The sequence below is a fragment of the Pan troglodytes genome, chromosome 8, assembly GCF_028858775.2.
Source record: "Pan troglodytes isolate AG18354 chromosome 8, NHGRI_mPanTro3-v2.0_pri, whole genome shotgun sequence".
Lineage (NCBI taxonomy): Eukaryota > Metazoa > Chordata > Mammalia > Primates > Hominidae > Pan > Pan troglodytes.
The window spans coordinates 100467004-100494481 of NC_072406.2; the positions used below are offsets into that span (position 1 = coordinate 100467004).

General features: G+C 41.0%; 1 protein-coding gene, 1 long non-coding RNA gene and 1 pseudogene across 3 annotated transcripts in view; 1 reads left to right on the plus strand and 2 right to left on the minus strand.

Moving 5' to 3' along the window:
- LOC134807072 (uncharacterized) overlaps positions 1–27478 on the plus strand; it is a 424271-nt gene that overhangs the window by 134902 nt on the left and 261891 nt on the right. The window lies entirely within an intron of this gene.
- Positions 1–27478, minus strand: part of RNLS (renalase, FAD dependent amine oxidase) — a 399013-nt gene that overhangs the window by 65635 nt on the left and 305900 nt on the right. The window contains exon 7 of one of the 2 annotated variants that reach the window (XM_009458912.5): positions 26637–26736. In XM_009458912.5, coding sequence (XP_009457187.3) covers positions 26665–26736 — 72 coding nt within the window. In that variant the 3' untranslated portion in view covers positions 26637–26664. Of the gene's footprint in view, positions 1–25101; positions 26737–27478 lie in introns of those variants that run through there. The other variant, XM_063780862.1, reaches the window with a different exon arrangement.
- PANTROV1R-PS247 (vomeronasal 1 receptor panTroV1R-ps247 pseudogene) lies at positions 10249–10995 on the minus strand (annotated as a pseudogene).

Genomic DNA, 27478 nt, shown 5'->3' on the forward strand with positions numbered 1-27478 from the left:
AGCACAAATTCTTACTTATTGTAGTACTGGCTGACTGTAAACAACAGAAATGGACTCTAACTTAATCAGGAAAGGCATTTGTTGTCAAAGTATTAGATAGTTCACAGAATTAACTGGAAGCCTGGAGGATCAGATTCAGAAAATTAGCAAGAGTCCAGAAAGATCACACAGCAGGTAAGAGGGCCAAGATCAAGACAAGGAGGGTTCAGAGGCTGCCCCTGGACACTCATTTCCAGTGGTGCTGGACTCCCAATGCCATCACTGATGCTATGGATAATTTTTCAACACTCAATCTTTGTATTATTCAATATTCCAAGTTCTGGGCAAAAATGTCCAATTGGGATCATTTAGCTCTGACAGAGGTGGGGTCAGCCCCTTTGGTTTCCATATTGATTGATAGTACCCTCCCTCCCACCAAGATGTTTACAGCAGATGATTCCCCCAAGCATGAAGCTATTGTGGCCCAGGTAACTCCCAACGTGACAAATGACCACCACAATTAACCTCTTGCAACTGCAGTTTTCTTGTCCGTACAGTGGGGATAAGAATCTCTACCACATTCCAATTGTGGAGAGTTAATTGAAGTTTCCTGAACATGCTGTCCATGTGCCTTCTGCTGTTCCTTCTGTCTGGAATGATATCTCTCCTTATCTGTCTAGTGACCCTCTACTCATTCTTCAAGACTAGTGTGCCAATCCTGGGCCTGGTCCCCTCTGATCCATTTCCTGCTTTCCCTTTGTCTGCTCTGTATTGCAAGCAAATGACCCTTGGAGGCTGTGTTTTGTAGGCTTCTGGATGGGTTATGCCAATGGGAGGCAATAGCAGAAGATATTAGGGCTGAAAGAGGAAGAAACAATTATTTCTCTTTTCCTTGGGTGGTATCTTAAGCCCCAGCTGTTTCTCCCATTTTTAACTCTTTTGGAAAAGCCATGTTCTAACTTCTGCCAGGTAACCCTAAACCCTGAGCCTCATCAATACCAAATCCTCTGTTTCTCTGGCCTAGGGGTGGTAGAACTGCATTACCTGCCGTTGCTAATCTATGGGATGCCTAATCTATGGAATGTCTTGTTTGGCTTCTTAGCAATTCCATAACCTGTAATTCTGATTACTATTGCTGTGTAACAAATTACCCCAAAACTCAGTGGCTTAAAACAACCACTCCATGGGTCATGAATCTAGACAGGGTATAGCCAAGATGGTTTATCTCTTGGCCTCAATATCTGGGACCTCAGGTGTGAAGACTCAAAGACTCGGATGACTCCACACCTGGGGGCTGGAATCATCTGAATTTTATTTGCTCACATGTCTGGTGCCTGGGCTGGGATGACTCAAAGACTAAGACTGCTGGCTAGAGCATCCACACACAGCTTGACACGTGGCTCGATTCCTCACAGTGTGACAGCCTCAGAGTGGTCAGTCTGCTTTCATGGTGGTTCAGGGCCCCAAATGTGTGTGTTCCATTCAGCAAACAAGCTGAAGCTCTCTTCTGTGTTCTAGCTTCTGAAGTCATTCAGCATCACTTCCCACTATTCTGTAAGTTGCAATAGTCCCAAGTCCACTCAGATTCAAATGGGTGGTGGAAACACAAATCATGCCTGTGAATGGAAGGAGTGTCAAAATTTCTGGGGTCATGTTTTAAAACCACCATCCCTGGGTTACCAATCCATGGCATGAAACTGCCCATTTTACTAACTTGGAGTGTTTTCTGTTTTTCCAGTTGAACCCTGAACATTCAGTTCGGCTGTTGTTTGCGCTATTAAAGTTCCTTAAATTCCCCAATTAGAGCTGGTCTTTGTTGTCCCCACCTTTGTGCTACCGTGACTCATCATAGCATTTGGATAAACTGTGTTCTAATCACTTTGTTTCTCTCCCTCAATAGACTATAGGCTTCTGTAGGGACTGAGCCTTATTTATCTCAGTTTCCTCCATTATTAGCACATGTCTAGAACACAGCAGACAATAATATACGTTGAGCAAATGAATGCATATTTCACTCTAATCCTACTGATCATCAAGAATCATTTTGCACTTAACACCCTGAGAAAATTCTTTGGAAGTCTCCATGTGGCTTTATAAAGATTTTGACCCCTGATATGAAGCAAAGGCTATGAACTCAAATGCCAACAGGGCCTGGCAGGTAAATGAATGAAATGAATGAAGCAGACAGGTATAGAGAAGAGAGTGTGAGGTGGACTGTGGGGAGCATTTACCATGTCTACCAAGGCCACCCTGTACACAGCCCTCAACAATTCAGACCATCAGTGAGTGAGAATGTGGCTCAGTATTCCAAGAACTTCTGATATTTTTTAGAAGTCAGAGTCTCTATTTTTATTTCCTGATTTTTAAGTGTTGCAAATTAACTAAAAAATTTTAAAAACTCTGTGTGGACCAACTCTCTGCAAGCCAAACCAAATATAACCAAAGGCCAGATTCCGCCCTCATTCATGTCCTCTGATTTAGAATTGCCTGGCAAGGATCCACAGATAACTTCATTAACTCAAACTTCAATAGCTTGAGATGTCATCCTAGAAATATAATTCGTGAAAGAGGCATGTAAATTTGTTAACTGGCTAGACTCTTTAACATTGTGTATTTAACATAACAAAATACACAATAATCGAATGAAATAATATGGCAAACTGCACTTGAAACTGTTAAATGTGTTTCATGCTACCCACCTTGATTGTTTTAAAAGCTACAAACCTAAAATTCATAATAATTTTATCTTTTGCGATCAAAATATTTTCTCCACATTTTGCCACTGAATAAAATGCTTGCATATTCAGAGGGAATACAGAGATAATGATGAAGAAATGAGATCACTCCTCCATGACTGCTCAGCCCCTAATAAAGATGACGGGCAGAATGATGCCTCTAACTTAAAAAATCTTAAATGTAAATTCCAGCATATAAAAGAAGAGCACTGCACTAGAAGTCCAGATAACTGCCTTCTAGTACTTGGGTTTGCCAGCATCCTGCACACAATGCCTGGCACAAGGAAGGTGCTCAGTAAGATTTGCATGAATGTGTACATAAAATTTATATGTGAGAGAATGAGCAGCATGTGACTTTGAATAATTTACCTAAATGACTTATTTCTTTATCTGTAAAATGAGGAATTTGAAAGAGTTCTTTTATCATTGATGAATGCACCCAGCACATGCTAAGCATCCTAATAAACAGGTTCTCATTTAATCTCTATGGCCCCACAGCTCTAAATTTCTATAAAAACGGGCTTCCAAAGAGCATGGAATGGATTGGGTAGCTGTTATAAGGAGTTTGTTGGCATCTCTTCTCTTTAGTTTTGCACCAGGTAAAAATGGACAAAAGTCTGCAATTCACCAAAAGTCACACATGGCCAACACTACCATGTGCATACACACACGTATCTGTGGAAACACACAAAGCTGGAATGACACATTTTAGTATTTAATACCTTCTTGTGACTTAACTGTGTGCATTAGAGAAGATGTTCATGGAACTGAAACCTCTGAGACCCCTTTGAAGATTCCTTTGCCCCGCATTTCACCTATGCTTTGTTGAATCTGAGGCCCAGGTCCAGGAGACATCTAAATGGGTCAGGTAAGCTTTTCCCTGGCCTACAAAGCCTCTTCCAATGGTGCACCACACCACAGTGTATTTATCCCACATTTGGAGCATGTCAGAGACAACAGACCAGAAAGCCTTATGATGCTCTGCTGATATTTCTTCTCCTTCCAAGTATCCATTCCTACTTGGTCTGGGAAGAGATAAATTTGCTGGTCCACAGATAAAAATCAGCAGGTACACTAGCAAACTGCTGGTGGGTCACCTAACCTGCTCTGGACCTTTTTCCTTCCTTCTTTACTCCACCCCAGGACGCTTTTCCATCTCTCTTGTCTCTTCTCCCTCTATCTCGTCATATCCAATTTATGTGCCATCCCCCACAACCCGGTGCACAGTAGGTACTGTATGCATTTGATAAACTATTTAGATTGACCTCACTTGTTCTGACAAAAAACGCTGGTGGTTCTCTAAGCCGTCAATCAGAAAGTCAGATTTTATAACAAGTTGTGGAAGAGGGAAAGCCTTTATTTTCATTTTTAGGTGTCCAATCCCTTACCCCCATACAACTCCCACACAGACAAGTACACTGTGCAGTTTTCATGAACTCAGATCACAGCCAGACCTCACGAGGTGGGTGGGCAAAGGCTGTGGCCAGAGGGGCTGGGGGCTTCGATTTTCTTCCTCATCTTTACCTGCCCAAGTCTATAACTTTCTTTAGGACTCTGCAGTACTATCCTCTGCTGCAGAAAACATTCTCTATCTGACTCCTGGAGATCCAGTTAAGTTTCTCTCATGGGTGCTAATCACCCTGTCCTTGGTCCTGTGAACATCATCAGCCAGCACTGTCATTTCCCTTACTGGACTGGAGGTACCTTGAGCAGGGCTGAAGCTTATTCACATTCTATACACAGCTCCTATCATGCTACCGGGCACATAGTAGGTGCCCAATTAATTGACTACCTTAGTGAATGTATGGCTATTTAATACATGTATTGTAGAGATAACTTTGTAAGTCTGCACTCTATAGGACATAGAGGGCTGGGCTCTGGATAAACACTGCTGAGTTGCACAAGTTGGTGATATTAAGGTTTTCAATTAAGGCAATAGTCATGGGAGCAGAAGGGAATGGGCTCTGACACCAGAACTCAGGCTTTTGGGCCTTGAACACTCACTCAAAGCCCTTAGGCTGAAGTGAATTTTTCTGGAGCTTGCTAAGATAAAAGCAGTGTTTAAGGGAACATTTGGGCATGTCTCAGGGCAGTGAACTTGAGCAATTTCAAAAACACTGGGTCTACTTCGTAGAGCGGGTTGTGGATGTGATTTACCCACTGCATTTCAGAGCCTCGGTCACTGTCCAGGCAAGAGTCTCAGGGGTCTGTCTCTGGGGTAGGAGTTAAGCTCTCACAATGCTCACAAAGTTGCTTCATAAGTCTTTGGTTTTAACATGACAGTGACCATCTGTCCTACCCAATCCCTGAGGGAAACATTAGAAGCAGCAGCACATTGACATTCAGGCTGGAAGATGCAGTGTGCCAAAGATTAAATGGAAAGACTTTTCCTGGGTTATTCTTATTGCATCCAGGGGTGGAAAGTGGGGACAGGGGTGCCAGATGGACACAGAGGCTGCTGGGGTGGGTGTGGGATTATTTGTTTCTATAGAAACATTTCTATAGGACGTCTGTAGGGCCTTTGGAAGGTGGCACTGGTCTTGCCCTGAGAACCATGTGGTGCCCTTTCACAATGTTCCCAATGCCTTTTTATTACCAAAGGAGTTTTCTAATAGCTGCCCTGTCTCTGGCCTGGAATTTACTGAGATTTTGTGAAAATGGAGTCTTCTGAATTCCAAGCCAGGTTTCTGCCTTTCCAGGAAGACAGGGTTTTAGTATCCACACACTGTGAAGAACAAGAAGCTTGGCCCCAGAGCCCTTGGCATTTTCCTGCCCCCCTCCCTCCCCTCCTCCTGGCCTGGGTTTGTCCCTCTGGGGCATGGACCTCAGCCAGTTGTCAACTAATCCTTGCTAAGGTGTTAGGTGGCAAAGGCTCAAGGGTTATTAATCTTTGTAGGAGCTTTCCACATTAAACAAAGTTTTGTTATTAAATCAAAGGGCATTAAAGATTCACCACCATAGCATAAAAACAATTTCTTGTGTCCTCTATAAATCCTTACCTTTAAAAGTGAGTTTAGTTATGATCATAATATATATGCAATATGTGGGACTTTTTCACAAAGAACATTTTGCACATCTTCACATTTTTTAATGTCCCATTCTCACTCTCTTAGTAGTTTGAAGGCAGCTTTTGCAGCATCTGTCCATTTCATGATTTCTCCCCAGCATATCCAGCTGCCCTCTCTCTCTTCCTGCCTCCTGGCAATGAAGCGAGCCCCCAGGGCCATGGTGTAACTGTGACCCTGCCTCTACCTATGACTAACTCCTGCCACACTGAATAAACAGGAGTAGCACTAGATGCAAGATGAGTCAGAGTCTTTCTCCCCAAACTATGAAATTAAGGCCAGGAAAAGGACTTGTGTTGGTTTCTTTTTGGGTAGCTGACCCTGCAACATGTCAGCTTAGGAGTGGAGAAGTGGGTTTTCTCCAACAATGCTGTGGACCTAAGAAGTGAAGAAGCTGAGAGAGGAGAATGAAGCAGATGTGCAGAGAAGGGCAGAGGTGACAGAACTTCCCTGAGGCCCAGGTATATTCCTGCTCTTGGTTTCTGTGAGACACATCTGTATTTTTTGCTTAAGCCAGCTTTGTTTCATTTTTGTCACTTGCAAGCAAGAGTCCAAACTAATTATAAGAATAATAATATTAATGACATGGAACATTTGTGATGTAGCAGGTATTTAGACACCGGGTATTTAATACCTTCAATCACCTAAGGAGCTAACATAGAGATCCAGTAACCTTCTCAAGATAGTACCTCTTAATGAATTGTGGACTGGGATTTGAACCCTGATCTTGTCTGATTTTACAGTCTATGGTCTTAACTATTCCCTATGTGGACTCTCAAGGTAAGTGTGTCATCACAGAAGTGGGATGAATAGAGGGAAGAAACATCATGCCTTCCAAGAATAAATATAAAACACTCTCATTTCAGATGCCAGAAATAAGACATTTTGAGGCACAAGCCTCTTCCTGCTTAACCCCCCTCAAGTGACCCCATATAGACGGTACTGTTTTCCTTGTGTCTTGGCTTATGGATGTCCTTGCCTGGCGTTTGGTACCTCGGATGGGCCTACCCTCTCTCCAACAGCAAGGAAGACCTGTGTTGAGTCAGTTCTCTGCATACAAACATGTCTGCATGATCCAGCTGTGGTTTATTCATGATACATTTGTAAGAATTCTCTTGCCATCAACTGTGCTCCTGGAACCACCTTTCATTGCTTCTAGTTGGTATACTCTTAAACATTTCAAACTAGTGGCAGTCACTCATGCATTTATTCACTATCTTTAACATGTTAGTTGGCAACAGTCTATGGGCCTGTCTTAATCCTGGGAATACAGGACAAATCAAACAGCATGTCTGCCTCCTTAGAGATCACAGAGGCATTTGAAGACATTCCCTAATAACACCACACATTAACATCAGAGTAGAGGCACACACAGGCTACCTTGGGAGCAGGGGAGGAGGAGTAGGGGTAGAGGGGTGGTGTGGGGTGTGTAAACTAACTCTATTTGTGGAAAAGACTTAATGAACAACTAGACGTTGGAGGCTGTGAGCATTTGTACTAACCCAATCAACCTAAGTAAAGCAAATGCCCAAGTTTTCGTCTGCTGTGATATTATGATAAATCATTTATCAGGAACAAAGGCTGAATTGCAGGGCTATGTCTCTCCATGTCTGTCTTCAAGGGCACCATGATTTTGGGAATTGATAGAATTGGTTACAAACCTTCATGTGTACTAAGAATTCCTAGCCAATCATCCAGGGATTTGCTTCAGCAGAGAGTTTTTGCGTGGAAGGACTGGTCTCACAGTTTCCCCCTAGGGCAGCACATCTTTTCAGAAATGCCAACCCAGTGGAGGGAAAGCAGCCCTGTAAGGATTCTCACATGCCCCTGGACATCTTCAAAGGTGGCAAACAGGAATCAAGACTTACGCAGAACTCATCTTCCTCTAGGATGGGTACACTGGAGCACAGTTGTAGCTGGAGCAGAAAGGCAGCTCAGGGAGGAGAATAAGTTTCAGGGAATTCACACAAAACCAGCCCGTGGGGAATATTTTTAAATTCCAGGCAAATGATTGGATAGGAATACAATAAGCGTTCCTAGTGTAAAGGCTTTCCCTTCTCGATATTGATCTTGTGGCAACTCAGAAAGCTATTTGCAAGGAAATGGTCACTCTTTCCCTTTACATAACATTCATAAATGTGCAGCCAAATTCAATGTGTCATAGATGAAATTACCAACCCGCGTACCACCCGCCTGTCTCATGTGAGCTCGGTTTACGGTTCCAGTGTTCTCCAGCGAGCATCACAAATCCACATAATGTTCCGAGTGCTAAATTTGGAGCTCTGATGTAGCTGACAGATGTTTAAAATCACATTTAGTCGGACAACTCCCTGAGGAGGACACAGCTGCAGATGTGAAAGAGAGCAAGTTATTCCAGTTAAGGTCGGCGGGGACTCGGCCTGAAAACCTTCCGTCTCCATCCGCCTTCTTCAGACAGGAGGATATGGGCGAAGGAACTTTTTCATGCGGGGTCCGCCCACCTTCGGCCAAACCCTCCCTCACAAACCCCCGTTTGAATTGTTGCCAAGATAAACATGGAGGCTGTATCTTGGGCAGAGTGTAGGGTGCTACACTTAGCCTTAATTGAGTACGAAAGAGGCTGCTTGCTTTTTAAAAACAGGCACAAAGCCACATTTTGGAGCCTGCTTTGCCCCTCTGGTGGCATCTTAGTCCCGAAAATGAATATGATTCTGGAATTTTGCTCTTCAGGATCAGTTATTCAAACGTCAACCATTCTGGATGGGTTGAAGGGCCATTCACCCTCCCTCACTCCTCTGACATCTCGAATAGATCCTCCTTCGTTTTTTAAAAACAACAAAATTAAAATTATCCTAAAATCTTTGCAAGATCACATATTTTAGGCTTGTTTCAAGACTCAGACTAAAATGGATTTGTTTAAAAAAATGGTCTGTGTATTTGATGTGGGAGACTAGTGACCTTTGGTATGTTGTGCCAAAAAAAAAAAAAATGTTTGATGTCTAAAATTTCCCTACTGAGCTTGTATTGTTTCTGGTCTCTTTCTGTGATTTTTCCATCCTCCATCATTCCCCACGTTCAAAATCAGTTCTTTATTTACTCAACGGAGGTTTTGACATAGTTATGAGCTCATCCTGATGGCAGCCTCAAATCAATGCAAATCACATTACGATGTCAAAATTGATGTGATGTGAGTGTAAGTTAAATGATTGTAAAACAATTTTAGGACAGAGACCAAGAGAGACTCTTACCATGTCAGGAGAATGGTAGGAAGGGATTAATGGGAGAACTCTGCCAGATTCATATCAGGACAATATAGTGTGCACACTATATTGGCTTTACTCCCAATTTAAAGTTCTTATAAAGGCATCGTTAGAGACCACAAAATACCCTCAGAGGAGGTTGATGGGCAGCTGGCTAGGGTGATAGAGTGGGTTTGGCTCACAATGTTTTAGGCACTGAGATGAGCAGATAGTATGTTAAGTGAATGACAACTGGGAACAAACCAAACTCAGTCAGTGCCGATGAATCCCTAGAGCCTAGTTTCTAAATGGTCAGGCTGGGAGACCTATAGTTAGGAAAGGAGATTCAGTAATGGGGTAAACAGGGGAAGAGAAATAGACTCTAGGGCCAGTGAGAAAATCTCAGGCGGATTCCTGTGCTAAAAGTAAAAAATAACACTTCCTAACTCCTTGGACTTCAGGACTCAGTCTATGATATTATCTTCAATTCATGGACTTTCACAGTCTGGAGTGGAACATTATACACCAATCCATGACTATAAATGACTTTGGGAGGGTGGAATTGGAAGAAGAAAGGGGAAGCGCATTAACATTAGAAGCAAATCTGTGCTGTGTGGTTTGTTGTAATGCTTTTCCCTTTACTTAAAAAAAAATCCATTGAAATTAATTGAATGACATGTGCATAAACACACACCCTTTCCCCCACAAGAAATTTTACTGGATAAAGTTCAGGAAACTCTATAATTGACTAGCAAGTCCTTTGACCTCTGTGGGTGCCAGTTTCCTCGTCTCTGAGAAATCACAGTATTTCTGGGAGAATAAAATGCAATAGATAAGGATAGAGTTTTGAGAAGCTGAAAGGGGGGTTAGAGGGCAAAATGTTACTGCAATTATACAGGGCATAAAGGCTACTTTATAAATATTGTGACTGACGGTGACATTGGTGCAAATTCCTGTAAGAGATTCTTTTAGTCATATATTTCTCAAGGACTTTGGGCACTAAAGATAAATGTTCAGAATTATGTATTCTGGATCCTATTAAATAAAATCTAATTTGACTTGTGGAAAGAGAAGTCTTTGGAGTCCGTTTTGAACCCTAACTCCACAACTCACTTGCTCTGATACATGTGGGCAGATTAGTTAATTTCTCTTAGCTTTAGTTTTCCAAGACTATAAAAAGAGGATTAATATTACCTTCCCCCTAGGACTGTTGTGGGAAATATGTGAGACAATGCATATAAACTGTCTAATCATGGCTGCTCCCATCACTGGGAGATCTCCATGCAAAGTGCAATCATTATTTGATGGTAACAAACATTCCTTCTTCTCTTTTACCAACAGAGAAACTGAAATAATGAGAAAAGTAATAAGTTGCAGCCGCAGGATGAGATAAGGCAGTAGTTGGGAATAAACCCCAGGCCTAAAAGCTGCCATCAGGTCATAGTAGGAACTGTTTTGATTATTTTCTGCAGAGGAACTGTTACCTTAGGAGTTTTAGGAACTACATCCACTCTTCTGATGTCTGGGTATTGGAAAAGACAGGGTCATTCCTTCACCAGAGACCTAGGGCGCTCTGCTGCTGTGATTGTGAAAATGTGGGGCGACAAAGTGCAGTCTTTAATGCTCTGTTACTGGCGAGCTCAAATCCCTGAAGCTAAAGAGCATTCCGGATGCCCTGGATTTCCCTCACATTCACTTTGTGTGGAGACTTTAATCATTCTGTAATTCTAAATACTGTGGGAACAGTAGCAAATGCTATCACACACTGGTTACTTTCTACTTATCATTATTTAAATGATCACCAACAAAGACACTGGTTTAGAAAAGCACACAGGAGTTGGCTAAGACCAGTTGGTTGGGAATCATGTCTGCCGGTCTCAACTTATGTCCATTTAGCAAAGTGAAGTCTTAAAGACAAAAGAGGGAGGAGTTTCCAAAGATTCTCACTCCTATCTGAGTGAGGAATGCAATCCCAATCTCCAACTTGGCAGAAACTATCACATCAATCTCTACAGGGCATTGATTTTAATTGGAGCCAGAGACATGGGTACTTCAAACAAAAAGAAATGGGTTATCATCACCATGCCAGGTAACTTTCAGTGCTAACACACATTTTCTCAATTTAAATGGACATTAAGTATGTGTGCTTATGGGCGCAAAGGCTATGCATGAAAGTTCTACTTGGAAACGGTTTAAATGTCTATCTCTGGGAATCAGGTGAATGAATTTTGGCCAATCTGCACACATTTTCCACACTTGTAAATTGAGTGAGGTGGATCACTGCACTCTCACGCATAGTTACCAACTGGCTGCATTCTAAAGTGAAAAGCCAGGTACTGAGTTGTGTGTAGAACATGCAAATTTTTTCCAAGTATATGGGAGGATTCAAAATATGGGCATAAAACTTAAATAGGATTCAACAGAAATTAAAGATAGACTTTTTTTGTTGTTGTTGTTCTTTGAGACCAAGTCTCGCCCTGTCACCAGGCTGGAGTGCAGTGGCGCGATCGTGGCTCACTGCAACCTTTACCTCCCGGGTTCAAGCAACTCTCTTGCCTCAGCCTCCCAACTCTAGGACTACAGGTAAGCGCCACCACGCCCAGCTAATTTTTGCAGTTTTAGTAGAGACGGGGTTTCACCATGTTGGCCAGGATGGTCTCGATTTCTTGACCTCGTGATCCGCCCACCTCGGCCTCCCAAAGTGCTGGGATTACAAGCATGAGCCACAGCACCCGGCCAAAGATGGACTTTTAAGGAAAAAAAGAGTTTGGTTTGGGCCTAGAGAATGTGTATGACATTCTAACAGTACCCTACTCCTGGGCTCCCAAGAGAACACAATCTCTTGCCTGTGACCAATCCCCCTCATAATTTCCTGACCAAGAAATTGCCTCAAAGAACAGGAAACATGAAGATAAGCAAACTTGAGCTGGTTTCTCTGAGTCCTGCAGCCACTTCCCTGTGGCAGTATTCTGATTTTCTTTTAACCTAAGCTATGCAGATGGGCAGGTGTTATTTATGGCAAACTTAATACTATTCTTCATCAAATGTTTATCAGATAGTAGACAATAGTGTCAAGGGCTTTATCTATTTGAATTAACGCAAGTATGGAATCCTTATAGCAATTGTACAAAGGTAGCTGTAATTTACCCATCTTGCAGATGATAAAACTAAGGTTCTGAGTGGCTAGCTAAATTGACCACATCAAAGAACAAATAAAGGGCAGAATTTGAATGTGAACTCATTTGACTTTGAAACCCTGCTCTTAAACACTACCTAGTACTAGTCTGACTTCACGAACAGCATCTGTATTAAGCCTTCATGGTTGGAAGTGTTCTTGGGCTGAATTAGCCAAACAATAATATTTTCTTTAGCCTTGAATTTGTATTCTCCTCATCCTCCCTAATTTCAGTGCTTTACCAACTCATTGATACCACTGGCAAAGAGAGTTGACTTTTTTTAAAATAATAATTTCTTTAAGGAAAGCAAACCACACAAACATTTGTGTTTGCTATTTAATGGAAGGTTATGTTTGCTTAGCAGAAACTAAAAAGGAACTCTTGAAATGACTTTTAAAAATCTAACTAGAAAATGAACATGTGCTGACATGTTCTTTATTGCTTTCAGCAAAAGACAAATACTGTATGTGCCCAAACCTTCCAGAGTTGCTGTGAGCAAAACCCAACACACCCAAAGTAGAATTAGGGGATGGAGATATTAACAGACTTGAGAAGAAGGACGGAATTTGCTTAGATATTCTCTGAAGGAATAGCTGCTCTACCAATTTCTGCTAATGGCTGGAAACAGGAAAGGAAGTAATAATTAAAATGGTCAGTATGGAAGAAGATTGGTTTCATTCCTCTTTCTCTATTCCATAGAGATCTAGAAGATAAGCTTTAATATCAAACTTTAACATCAAGCTTTAACATCTGCTGAGTTTGAATCCTCCCTCTGCCACCTACCACCTGGGTGACCTCAATTCATTTATAAAAAGAGGATAATATTAGACACCCTCTGCCCCCCACCACACTAGTCAGGAGAGGCTTAGTTATGCTGCAGTAACAAACACCAGTTATCAGTGATTTCAAACAACAAAGATTTATTTTTCATCCATGCTGTGTCCAACATGGGTCAGCAGGGGGTCACTGAGCCATCACTACCTTATAATGATGCCTGCCCAATACAAGGCTTTAGGACCCACCACTGCAAGGGGAAAGAGTACCTCTTATTAGATGATTATACATGGAAGTGACACATGTCACTTCTGCTTAAATTTCATCCATCAAAGCAAGTCATGTGGCCACCCCTAGCTTCAAGAAGAGAACCAGAAATCTTGGTAAGCACTGGTCATGTCCACTTCTACCACACCCTCCCTTTAGGATTATTGTAGAGATTAAATGTTAATTATTATTGTTATGATTTACTTCAATACCCCTAGTGCCCACATATTAGATAATTAAAAAGAATGAACAACACAGTGACCATGACTTTCAGCAGCTCAGAGTTTAATGTAGGGAACAAAATCAAACCAAAAACCAAACTACAATGTGATAAGTGCCAAAAGCCCAAAGAACTGTGTGTTGAGAGAGCAGAAGAGAATCAATGTAATCTTTTAGATGGAGGAGTGGGAAATGAGGTCTTCACATGGGAAGCTTCACTGGGAAGGTGACACTTCTGAGTTTTGACAAATGAGTAGGAGTTCATAGGGTGAAGAATAAGGAGAAAGGCAAACCAGCTGGAGAAAACCTACACAGAGGCGGAGGCAGGAGAGGGTATAGTGAGTACCTTCTGGGCAGGATTCATGCTGGGGAATTGTGGGAAGTGATGGTGGCTAGGTAGGCAGAGTCTAGACTAGCAAACGCCTTGTATATCTATGCCATAGACAGGAATTTTTTTTTAATGTAGGTTTACCAGTGTTGCACCTAACAGTGTGTCTTTAACAATGAGAGCAGAATGTGCAGTGGAAAGTCCTCTAAACTCACCTCATAATCTGTTCATTAATTCTGCTGAAGGAACAATGTTCATTAGCTCTGTGAACTTTGGCATCTCAAGGTCTCATGGCCTTTATTTATAAATAAAAAGGTTTAAATAAGTGAAATTTGAGGTTCTTTCACACATTCAAGTTCAAGGAACAGGACTCAGATCGGCACCCTCTGTGGTGCTTCAGCCCCAGGAAGATGGCCATGCCAGTGTGACTCATAATTTTACCCCTCACCTAGGTTCCTGAGACACTATTTCTGATTGGCTACTAGTTTTCAGGGGTAGTATATCTTTCTGGCACAGATAATTCATGATAATGACTAAAGAAGTATAATACCTATGATAAGTGTGTAAATTTAGGCACTACCAAGCTTACTCTTTGGATTTCAAAATTTGTAACCCAGAGAAAAATATACTGTACTTTACATCACAGAATCACACATTTTCAAGGTCTCCCGTGTCTCAGAATTGCTGATTTGACTGAAAACACATTTCTGTTCTTGCACTATTCAGAGGTGCCAGAAGGGGATTCTGGTCAAAGTATGTGACTCGCGGGACATCTAGCCTTGTATTTGGTACTTGATCAAGACATTATGATTGTTATACTTTATTCTCGCCTCTATAGAGTCTGCTTGTGTTAATGTCTGATTTACCCGGGCTATTTGAGGCACTATGTTGAAGTGGTTAAGAGTGTAAATTTCAGAGACAAACTATTTCCTCTCTTAGGGCCTCAGTTTTCTCATCTGAAAAATGGAAATGATACTAGGTTTCTTCATAGGTGAGAAAACAGCTTAGGGCAATATGTGGTCTAGCACACATTGTGAGTAGTAAGTGTAATAATAATAGTAATAATAATGATAAAGATGTTGAAAGAGAGGTAAACCCAATAGATATTCAAGGAAAACTGAAGAGAATTTGAGGCAAGGGGAAGTGAAATTCATGACGAGAATTTGAGCAGGTAGGATGTGATTCTGACTCAGAAAAATTATATGGTGGCTGGAAAGGGGGCATGTGGGATCTCTGAGTGTCTAGAACAATTTTGTTACCTAAAAAAAATCTTAAAGTCCTAAGGCAATGAAATTTCATATATTTGGATTTGAAGAATAATTTTTATTCTTCATATTAACATTGTTGTCAATAACAGCACCATCACAATCAAAAGTAGATTTACTGTGAAGATAATGAGGCTGTAGCTTCAGCCCCTCTCATTTGCAGGGACCCCTTCTAAAACTCTGTGTTTGCTTTGTTTTCATTTTTTTTTCTTTTTCTTGAAGAGGGTTGCCACTGCTCCCAAGCCCAACCCAAAATTGTTTTACTTCGGGGTCCTCAAAATCTGAACCTGCCTTAATTGCACTGATTGGGAAATAGGGGGGTATTGTTAAGGCCACACATTCTGGAGTCAGAATGACCTGAGTTCAAGTCTCAGCTCAGCTATTTGCTAACTAGGTTACTTTAGGCAGATGATTTAAACTTTCTGAGCCTAGGCATTCTCATCTGTCCAAGGAGAATAATGGCAATGTCTTCTTCTTCTTCTTCTTCTTCTTTTTTAATTTAAATAGGTTTTTGGGAAACAGGTGGTGTTTTATTATATGAATAAGCTCTATAGTGGTGATTTCTGAGATTTTGGTGCACTCATACCCAAGCAGTATACACTGTACCCAATGTGTAGCCTTTTATCCCTCACCCACCTCCCACCCTTTCTCCCAAGTCCCCAAAGTCCATTGTATCATTCTTATGACTTTGCATCCTCATAGCTTAGTTCCCACTTATGAGTGAGAACATATGACGTTTGGTTTTCCATTCCTTAGTTACTTCACTTAGAATAATGGTCTCCAATTCCACCCAGGTTGCAGTGAATATCATTATTTCATTCCTTTTTATGGCTGAGTAGTATTCCACAGTATATATATACCACAATGTATTTATCCACTTGTTGATTGATGGACATTTGGGCTGGTTCCATATGTTTGCAATTGTGAATTGTGCTGCTATAAACATGCATGTGGAAGTATCTTTTTCATATAATGACGTATTTTCCTCTGGGTAGATACCAGTAGTGGTATTGCTGGATCAAATGGTAGTTCTATTTTTAGTTCTTTATGGAATCTCTATACTGTTTTCATAGCGGTTGTACTAGTTTACATTTCTACCCGAGGTGTAAAAGTGTTCTCTTTTCACCACATCCCCACCAACATCTATTATTTTTTGATTTTTTGATTATGGCCATTCTTGTAGGAGTAAGGTGGTATCACATTGTGGTTTTGATGTGCATTTCCCTGATCATTAGTGATGTTGTGCATTTTTCAGTTGTGCATTTCTTCATATGTTGGTTGCCCATTTGTATATCTTCTTTCAAGAATTGTCTATTCATGTCCTTAGCCCACTTTTTGATGGGATTGTTTGTTTTATTCTTGCTAATTTGTTTGAATTCCTTGTAGATTCTGGATATTAGGCCTTGGTTGGATGTACAGATTGTGAAAATTTTCTCCCATTCTGTGGTTGTTTGTTTACTCTGCTGATTGTTTCTTTTGCTGTGCACAAACTTACTAGTTTAAGTTCCATCTATTTATCTTTGTTTTTGTTGTGATTGCTTTTGCATTCTTGGTCATGAAGTCTTTGCCTAAGCCTATGTCTAGAAGGGGTTTTCCAGTGTTATCTTCTAGAATTTTTATGGCTTCAGGTCTTCTGTTTAAGTCTTTGATCCTTCTTGAGTAGATTTTTGTATAAGGTGAGAGATGAGGATCCAGTTTTATTCTTCTACATGTGGCTTGCCAATTAGCCCAGCACCATTTGTTGAATAGGGTGTCCTTTCCCCACTTTATGTTTTTGTTTGCTTTGTCAAAGATCAGTTGGCTGTGAGTATTTGGGTTTATTTCTGGGTTCGCTTTTCTGTTCCATTGGTCTATGTGCCAATTTTTATACCAGTATCATGATGTTTCGGTGACTATGGCCTTATAGTATAGTTTGAAGTCAGGCAATGTGATGCCTCCAGATTTGTTCTTTTCTTTGTCTTGCTTTGGCTATGCAGGGTTTTTTTTGTTTGTTTGTTTTTGTTTTGTTTTTTTTTTTTTTTTTGGTTCCAGATGAATTTTAGGATTTTTTTTCTAGTTCTGTGAAGAATGATGGTATTTTAATGGGAATTACATTGAAATTGTAGATTGCTTTTGGCTGTATGGTCATTTTCACAATATTAATTTTATCCATCCATGAGCATGGGATGTGTTTCCATTTGTTTGTGTTGTCTATGATTTCTTTCAGCAGTGTTTTGTAGTTTTCTTTGTAGAGGTCTTTCATGTCCTTGGTTAGGTATATTCCTAGGTATTTTATTTTATTTTGCAGCTATCATGAAAGGGGTTGAGTGTTTTATTTGATTCGTAGCTTGGTCGCTGTTGGTGTATAGCAGAACTACTGATTTGTGTACATTAATTTTGTATCCTCTAACTTTGCTGAATGTATTTATCAGTTGTAGGAGCTTTTTGGAGAAGTCTTCTTTAGAGTGTTGTTCTAAATATAAAATGAGATCATTCAGAAGTGCACAATGAATATTGCTTGTTATAACTGATCTGTCTTTCCCTTTTGAGTAATAGGAGGGTCTGAGTTTACTCACGGGTGTCCCAAATGGCGAATTAGTCATTCATCCCTTTAGGAAAAGTTCCATGCTTTACTTTTCTCCGAATTCCTTTCCTTCATCTCCCCAGCAGCCAGCATGAGGCAGCTCACACTAGAGAAATTCACCTAGAAAATGTCATAAGGATTGTAGAAGTGACTGTAATTTCCTGGGCTTTTTTATCTAGGGCACTTTATTGGCAGAAGATGGGCTGGTAAAATTTGATGCATATGGGTAAATTCTGAGTGCTTTTTTACCAGGCTGGTTAGTCACGTGATGCTAAGCCAGGAGGTCCTTAGGATGGGCAGGCCAGTCACTTCTAGGCAGGCTCACCCACTCTAATAACAATGATTCACTTCTCCACAGGCTCCCCTGAGAAGATGAATGCTGGATTTACAGCAGATTTGTGCAAAAAGCCCTATGGAGAAAGAAACATAGGGCAGTGGAAAAATGCTCTCAAGGCTTACGTTCTTTAGAGCTTTGGAAATCAAATGGTAATGTCTGGGTCACTGGGGAGGCTGCTCCTAAAATAACTCCCCTGATTCCTGGCCAAAACAGAGGGCTTTTCCCCCTTTACAACTAACACAGGATGTTGGATGCCCAGCAGTCTCAGTATACTTTGCCTTGGCTGATTTTCATTTCTAATCCCATTGCTTTGTAAAGTGTAGAATTTTTCTCTTTTGACCAAGCCAACAGTCTAGAAGTTGTGGGTGGGACTTGGTCTTGCAAACAGAAATATTCTATTGTGGTTTGCATTGTTTTTATCATGTCACAGTTCAGACTCCTACTTCCAAGGCAATCTCTTTTCTTTTAAATACACACACACACACACACACACACACACCCCACACACACCACAAATGCCAAACAACTTCTACTTAAAAACAAAAAAGTCATCATGCATGGCTGCCAGCATGTACATCACTCAGATTCCCCCTTTAAGAGAACCTGCTGTGAGAAAGGTAGCTGGCTGGTGTCAGCTGCTATCAGAGCACAAAAGCTGGGCCATTTTCTTCCTCTAACAGGCAATCTTTGCTCTGGGGATCTGCAGTGGCCAGGCTGAAGTCATCTCAAATTTGAATCGTTGTCTTTGGTCTTCCTAGCCATTCCTCCTTCCCTCCTTCTTTGTCTCCCAGTGCAGGTGTCAGACCTGTGTCACTGTCTGAAAGCTGTCCCTGCCTACTCCTGTTCCCTGTACCCTTTATCTTTCATAGGCATTTTCCTTCTAATTTGGTCTTTGTGTCTGTTTTGCAGAGGACCCAAATTAATACACCATAAATTCTAGTTTTAAGGAATTACAAATCTCCCAGGGTGAAGACTCTAGCATCTTGTCAGATGTTTGAGGACACATTGCTGCAAACCCAGGAAGCAATATATAAGAGATGCTATAAAGCAAAAGGAGGCTGGGCACAGTGGCTCACATCTGCAATCACAGCACTTTGGGAGGCTCAGTCAGGAGGATTGCTTGATCCCAGAGTTTGAGACCAGCCTGGGCAACATAGCGAGACCCCCTCTTCACCAAAGGGGAAAAAATTAGCTGAGTATGGTGGCGCAAATCTATAGTCCTTGCTACCCAGGAGGCTGAGGCAAGAGGATTGCTTGAGTCCAGGATTTCAAGGCTGCAGTGAGCTACAATCACACCACTGTGCTCCAGCTTGGGCAACAGAGTGAGACCCTGTCTCTAGAAACAGAACAAAACAAACAACTACCCCCTGTCAAGGAGTGGTTGGACTCCTGGATGAAAATACCACCAATACATACTTTAAGTCTAACCAGGAGAACACAAAACCTACAAATTGAGCACAGCTGAACAATAAAGTCAGACCTTCCCATTTTGAGTTAGGGTGCATTTTTAAAAAGATGGCCAATGGCACAAAGGCTCAGAAAGGAGGAAGAAGTGAGGAATAGAGAATTTGGATGTGGAAGTTGAGAAGTCATGTGATTCAGTGTCTTCTTAAAGGTCTCAGAGGCCACAGAAGGGAAGAGAGCCTGCCATGGCTGTGCTGTTCCCAGAGAAATTTTGATTTTAAATATCTTGGTAAGAAAATTAAATTCTACAGCCTTATAGGGGAGAAACGTTGGTGTAAGATTTTTTCATAAACAGAAAGGTTCTGTGAATTTTGGCAGTGCTCAAAGAAGGTATTCGAGACAACACTTGGTTTTATTTTACACTTTTCAAAGATTTTGAACTGCGTATGGATTCTTCTATTAAAGAATCACTAATTAGATCTCTTTTCAGACCTACCATAGTTCAGGGTTGCGTTATTTCAATATGCAAGCTCACCCTCTGAAGGCTTCTCAATGGTGGCGCTATTGGCATTTTGGGTGGACTATCTTGTGTTAGGCAGGATAGTCCCATACCTCTCAAGACCATTTAGCATCCCTGGCCTGTGTCCATTAAACGTCACTTGTGTTCCCCACTTCCCAGTCATTGAAAAAACTTGAAAGCTCTCCATATATTTCCCGATGCCCTCCTCACCTTCAAAGATGTGCTACCATGCCAGATTGGTGAAAAACAAATGAACAGACAATTCCCAATGATTAGACATGGCCAAACCATGCAATAGGACCATGTGGGAGGTGGCTGTGGGGGGGTTGATTCCATGGCCCCTGCATGCTGTATATCTCTCTCACTAGAATGACAGTTTCAAAAATGAATCAGGATGGCTTAAGCGAAAGAAGAACTTATTGATTTCTACAGGTAGACAGGCCAGGGCTGAATTCAGAGCTCAAATGATGCCATCAGGTCTCAGTTTATCTCCATCTCTTGGCTCTCCCATCCTCTGTGTTAACTTTATTCTTGACCTTCCTATGGGGACCCTGGCAGCTCTAGACTTGCCCCACAGAGTGGCATGGCTACCAGCAGCTTTGGCTCAGATCTTTTGCTTCAAGTCCAGTGGGAAACTCTTGCAATGTTCTGAGTCCCAGTCTGACAGAATGAATTTATTTCAAGTTTATTTTACCTCTGAACCAGTTGGTGTGGCCAATACAACACAAAGCACTGACTAACTCAGGCTTAGGGGTTCTGACCACTCCAGCACATGGTGGCTTGCCCCACCCCAGGCCACATGGACTGAGGGTAGTGAAAGGAAGCCTACTCAAATAAAATCTCTGGAAAGAAAGGCTGTTAACCCCTGATGTTAGGGGGACAATCAACAAATGTTCACTAGAGTCAGAAAATTGCTGGAATCTATAATAAAGATCAGTGAAACTCAAAGAGACATATCCTCTTTGGGGAGAAAGCAATATAATGCAAAATTCAGGTGCATCAAATCTTTCAGACTTCTTTGGCCACTTTTAAACATATTTGACAACCATGAGATTGAATAAAATATTTTCATACACAGGGCCCTGGTTTGGCATTCACAGGGAGTGGATATGAATTGATACTTCTTTGAATCAAGGAGTATTTACAATGAGATTCCTGAGAATAGGTTGTCTATATGTAAATAGGGCTAGTATACTAAGCTGAGGTCCTATGCATGAAACTATTTTATTAGTCCTCCCTCCCTAATTTCATGTTTTTTCACTGCTTGCTTGATGCTTTGGCAGAAAAACCAAAGTGACAGCTATATTAGGCAGGTCTGAGCCGTCATTCTTACCCATCATCAAACTAGGGCCTGGCCTAACTGACTCCTGCTGAAACAGAAGGCTCTGGGTTTACAAGGTCTTGATCCATTATTTGGGTGACTGCCCCACAACAGGCCAAAGACAGAAGTCATGGATGTCTGAGGGGCATCTAAAAAAGGGTTTCAGAATTGGGCAACAGGGGCCTGAGAAGTCTCCTTTATCCATGGCTTACACTGCTTTGAGGGGGCCTTAGAGGAATGCAATGTGTTCCTTCTTTAACTTGTAGTGCTGCTCTTCTTTGGACTTGATTTATGTACACAACAATAGAAGGTTTTATTTGAATATAACTTCTATGACTATAGCACAGTTTGTTATTTTATTTTATCATTATTATTATTTTTTGAGACAGAGTCTCGCTCTGTTGCCCAGGCTGGAGTGCAGTGGCAAGATCTTGTCTCATTATAACCTCCGCCTCCTGGGTTCAAGTGATTCTCCTCTCTCAGCCTCCCGAGTAGCTGGGACTCCAGGCGTGCGTGACCACGCCCAGCTTATAGTGCAGTTTGAAATCCACTTGTCTAACCAAACCCTTCATATTTCTGACAAAGCCCTGAGAAGAAGAGTCATTTCTTTAAGCCAGCCGGGAACATGAGTCTTCTAAACTTTGAGGCCCTCTTTGACAAGAGGAGAGAGGAGTAAACGAAACAATGACACTTATTTCTACCTATAATCTCCGTTGATCGACCTTTGTACTCCACGGTGAGTCTTGCAGCTAAGAGACGCAAATTAAACCTATTCGCACTCCTAGTGCGGTCAAGTGCAGTCAAGATCTCCTTCTCCTTGAGCATCAGGTGGTGTCTCCTGGCTGCTCTCCACATCTTTTATTCTGAGGATTTAGCTGACTTGCCTCAGTCTTCAGGCCAGGCACTCCAAAGGCAATTTAGGGGACAAGTCTTGCTTGTTAGATACTGGGACCCTTCAGCCTCAGTTGCTGTCTTGTGCCTCAGGGGTTCCTAAACTGGAAGTGGTGGCCCAGAGTTTCCTTCAGGTGCTATGACACTGATTTGAGAAAGAAACCTAAGTTTCAGCTGCCCACTGTTTCCCTCTGTGAGCAACTTGAGTCTGGTTCCACTCAGACTCTGGTTCCACTCTGAGAACTTAGCTCAATACTTGTCCAATAGTAAACACTCCATAATGTTTGCCTGTTTGAATCTATAATCAAAATCTCCAGTAGGAGAAGGCCCTTGTATTTCTGTTTCATTTTTTTTTTTGCTAGTTGGTGGGAGAACACACTTTTCAAAATACTAATAGTTCACCACCGGACAAGAGGTACATACAACCCCAACTTCCAAGTAAATGGAAAATACCTTTTCTGGGTACGTTTATTTGGAAAGGGTTTCTTCACTTGAAGAAAGAATTAACAAACCCCTGTTTGGGAGGATAAAACAAGAAATTCCTTTGGGATGTCTCAAGTTTCTAGAGAGCCAGGCTCTCGCAGGCTGAGGTGGCTTCCACACTGTTCATGAACTGCTCTTGGCGGGCTGGTGGCCTGTTTGATATTCTGAGGTCTAGCAAAGATTTAGCTCCAGGGGGTCATCAAGAGGTCATGGTCTTGATCATTTCCTCTGTTATTTATCTTTGGCTTGTGGTACTGGAGCCTGCCTTTGATACAGGGCATTTCTACCACAGCTGCACAGAATCAAGCATTTCAGTGATTTGGTTTGAGGTGAAGGAGGCTTGGCTTCTAATGCTGCGAAAATGTCACTGGGTACATCTGAGAATATCTAGCTCTGTCCTTCACTGATGAGCAAATTCATTTCTGGGGGTTTACCAGTGGCACTTCCCAGACTTGGGTCAGGAAAGGAATCCTCCTGGTGAGGACAGCAGTTTTCAGTTTGAGTAATTCCATTTTCAGTTCCTTCAGAGACATTTTTCTTGCTCTGAGCTGGAGATAAAAGCAGCATGTCTCAGGCCTCTAGGGTGGATCTCTACTTTTCAACACTGTTTATGACTCACCTGTGACTGCCCTCAATGCAGCCAAGGGGACCATTTATGCTGAATTAGCCTTTGGATTTTTCTTCTTAGTGACAGCAAAACTTCCGTGACAGCAAACAAGTAAACCACAGGAACATCCCTGGTCTGCTCAGCTCAGCAGGCTCTTGGGTTCTCAGAGAGCCTGGGAGGACTTTTCAGCTTGTCTTATGTGGGTTTGTTCACCCCGTCCTGTTTCATTTTGATTTAAAACAATTGGTATCTTTCATCTTGGTTGCCAAGTATGGGTTGCATATGGTTTTGACCTGATATGAAGGGCCCAAATCAAATACCCAGGACTTGGCCTGGAAAATTGGTTGTATAAGACCTGCACTCTTCTTCCCCTATAAAGCAGCCTAGCAAATGGAAGCAATGGGTCCCAGGAGTTCCTTTCTGTATGCGGCTCTAACTCTGCCACAAAGGCCAGGACAGATAGTGTGCAGTGCTCTGTCATGTCTACCAAAGAAAATGATGCAACATGTGCTGGAGACTTTACCATCTGTGCAAGAGTGCAGCCCTAGGCTCAATCCAAAAGAAAAAGGAAGTGGCATTATAGCAGGGATATTCCCAGTGAGTCAAATTCCCAGAATAGCCTGTCCCTCCTCAAGGTGGTCAGTGTGCCCCAGCATCTCACCTCCAGATTTGGACTAAAACAGAACTGTTGCGTGCAGGGGTTAGAGAGGACTAGAGCAGTGATGTATTTTATATATCATATTTTCTAGCAATGGTTTTCCATCTGAAACCCAGTTTACATTGTGGCCCAGGGCACAGAAACAGAAGCTTTATGAAACAAGTTACTGTTTCCATGTGTCAGCATTCTAATTTTCCTTTCCTTTTCCTGTTCTTTTTTCTGTTATTTAAATTTTTTAAAAAAGCTTCTTGACTCACTAAATTACTATAACAAACCACTTATGAGTCAAAGCCCATATTTTGAAAAACAACATTGCATTAGTGTATATAGGCAGCACCTTGGGAACATTTATAGAATATGGATTCTTGGGTCCCTCTCCAGGGATTCTAATTCAGTCATTCCTGGGCCCAAGAATCTACGTTTTATGTTAACCTGACCTAAATGTGACCATTATGAGGGCAGGAAACGGTTTTGATCCCTAACATATCCCAAGTGCTTTACATGAAGAACTTGGTACAGCACAGGCTCTTGGTCATTGGTGGTTGAATAAATAAATGAATGAAAAAGTACTGATCTTCAAATGATTCCATCCTTCAACCCCAGCGGTGCCTGCCTCCCTTTGCATCTATACTGTTGTCTTTGTTTTTTTAAGATAGATACTCAAATAGTCTCTAGACCTTTGAATTGCAAAATTGCTTTGAATCTCCAAGTTGGAAGCAGCCTTGAAAGTCTCTAATCTAGGGATTCTCAGGTGTAGAAACTTTGTCTCACTGCTTTAGAATTTCTTGGGGAAGTTTAAGGCAAATACATATCCCTAGACCCCAGCCCTGGAGTTTCAATCCAGGTAGATAGGGTTCATGGCCCAGGAATCTGCATTCTATCCTCCCTCGGGTGATGCTGTGGCCCAGCCAGGGTTGGGATGCACTGTTCTTGTGACCTCTCCCCACTGTGGATCACTGTGGATGGTGGTCACCCAGCCTCTGCTGGAAACATTTTGGGCTGGCAGAAAGAAACTCCCAGAGGTCTGCTCCACATTGAAAAGCTCTGCTTATTGGAAATTTCTTACTGATATTAGCTTCAATCACTTTCCTACTGCTACTAGTCTTGGTTCTGCCCTCTGGAGCACCTCAACACAAGGCCAATTGGCTGCCTGACTGCTCATTGTGAAAATACAGAAAAAATATAAAGAAAGAAATGAAAATTTTTCAAAATCCCACCACCTTGAAGACATTGAATATTTCTTTTGGTCTTAGTATATGTACACACATAAATCCATGTTATACTCACTTGATGTTTTTTAGAAATGACAAGCATCCTGTATTCTTGACTTAGCATTACATATTGTGGGTTTTCTCTTAACATTATATCACAAAAAATATCCCAGATAGAAAAATTTGCTTTAAACCCACATTTTAAAATGACTGCATTAAATTCCACTGTTTTGATCTATTAGAATTTATTCAGCCATTTCCTGTTAGTGTTGATTTAGGTTATTTCCAGTTTTCCACTATCATAACTAATGCTTAAATAAACATATTGCAAATAAACCATCGTCTGCATCCTGGATTATTTCTTTAAGCCAGACTCCTAGATGAAAATTATTGAGTTAGAAAACATGCTTTAAAAAACACTTGATACATATTGCCAACTTACTATGCGAACAGGATGTGAAAGTTTTTACTTGTACCAGTCATTTTAATCCCTGATTAGAATTTAGTCATTCAAAAAAAAATGCCAAATTGATAGGTTAAAAATTACGTTTCATTATAGTTTTTAATTTGTATACTTTTTGTTTACTCATAAGGCAGAACACGATTTTAAATATAAACACACATACATAAACATACATATGTACACATTTTGATTACTCATGAGGCAAAACATGTTCATATATATTTGTGTGTGTGTATTTTTTCCCATTTGTTTTGGCATTTCCATTAAACAGGATGTTAAAAGATAAAGAAATAGATTTAGTCTATTTTTCTGCTAGAGAGAGGGGCCTCACACTTCTTGTTGATTTGCAAATGCCCTTCTCCTCTTTGTAAGTATAAGAAATATCAACTTCTTTATTTATTGTGGTAAATATACATAACATAAAAGTGATGATTTTAACCATATTTAAATGTGCAGTTCTGTGGCATTAAGTACATTCACACTGTTGAGCACCCATTACCATCATCCATCTCCAGAACTTTTTACCTTCCCAAACTAAAACTCTGACCCACTAAACACTCACTCTCCATTGCCCTCTTCTCCCAGCCCTTGGCAACCACCATTCTATTTTCTGTCTCTGTGAAACTGACTGCTCTAGATTCCTCATATAAGTAGAATTATGTAATATTATTTTTTGTGATAGGCTTATTCCACTTTGCATAATGACTTTAAGCTTCATCCATATTGCAGCATGTCAGAATTTCCTTCCCTTTTAAGGCTAAACAATAGCCCATTGTATGTTTATACCACATTTTATTTATCTATTCATCTATCCATGGACACTGGGTTGCTTCCACCTTTTGGCTGTTGTGAATAAAGCCGCTGTGAACATTGGTGTACAAATGTTAGTTCAAGTCCCTACTTTCACTTCTTTTGGATAGATATCCAGATGTGGAACTGCAGATCATACGGCAATTCTATATTTCATTTCTAAAGAAATTGCCGTATCATTTTCCATAGTAGCTACATCATTTTACGTTCCCACCGGCACTGCACAAGGGAATCCAATATCTCCACATCCTTGCCAACATTTATCTTCTGTTTTGCTTCTAAATAATAGCTATCCTAAAGGCTGTGAAGTGGTATCCTTAAAAAAAAAAAATCAAATAAAACCTGACTGTGTGCTCCAATTTCCAGGAAGTCAGATGGGCAATCCAGTCGCCATCATCCAGGGGCTCTTCGCACATCCTAGAATCACACCAGCACTTGGTACCTGAAAATCAAAGGAATATCCTTCAACCCCAGTGCCACCCAACACAATGGCCTCTGACACCTTGTCTACACTAATAGTGGTTCTTTGCTTTCACGGAACATATATAGACTTGGAATGGGGAGGGTTCTGGCTCTATAGGTGGTCTTGCTAACTTTTTGAGGAGCTGCCACCAAGCAGGACCCCCCATTTTACATCTTTATCCTAACCTTGTCCCACTTATTTCAGTTATAAAAAATTCTATCAGTTGGCTTTAAAATACCCTTCATAATTGTTATCTTCTATTAATCTTCAAATTATTATTTAAAACATATAGAATATATAAAAAATTAACATATTCCTTTGAATGCAGGTCTCAGTTTTAATACATTTTAACATTTTGCCTTATAAAAACTCTTGCACAAGGGTAAAAAGAGAAATGTGCAAACATATTTATTGCAACAATGTTGCGACAGTAAAAATTTAGAGCAACCTGATGTCTATCAGTGGGGAAATGGACAAATAAATTGTGATATATTCATAAAATGGAAGAGTGTACAGTAGTAAAAATCAACGAAATATATCTATGTATATCGACATGGAAAAATACTAAAAATACAACCCTGGGGGAATAAAGTTCTAAATACATACAATATGCTGTAGAATTAAAAACGCACAGAACATTACCATAATTTATGGATACATACATATGATATCAAAGTAGGAAAACATGGTGGTGTTACTACAATTAAAAAGACATGTAAGT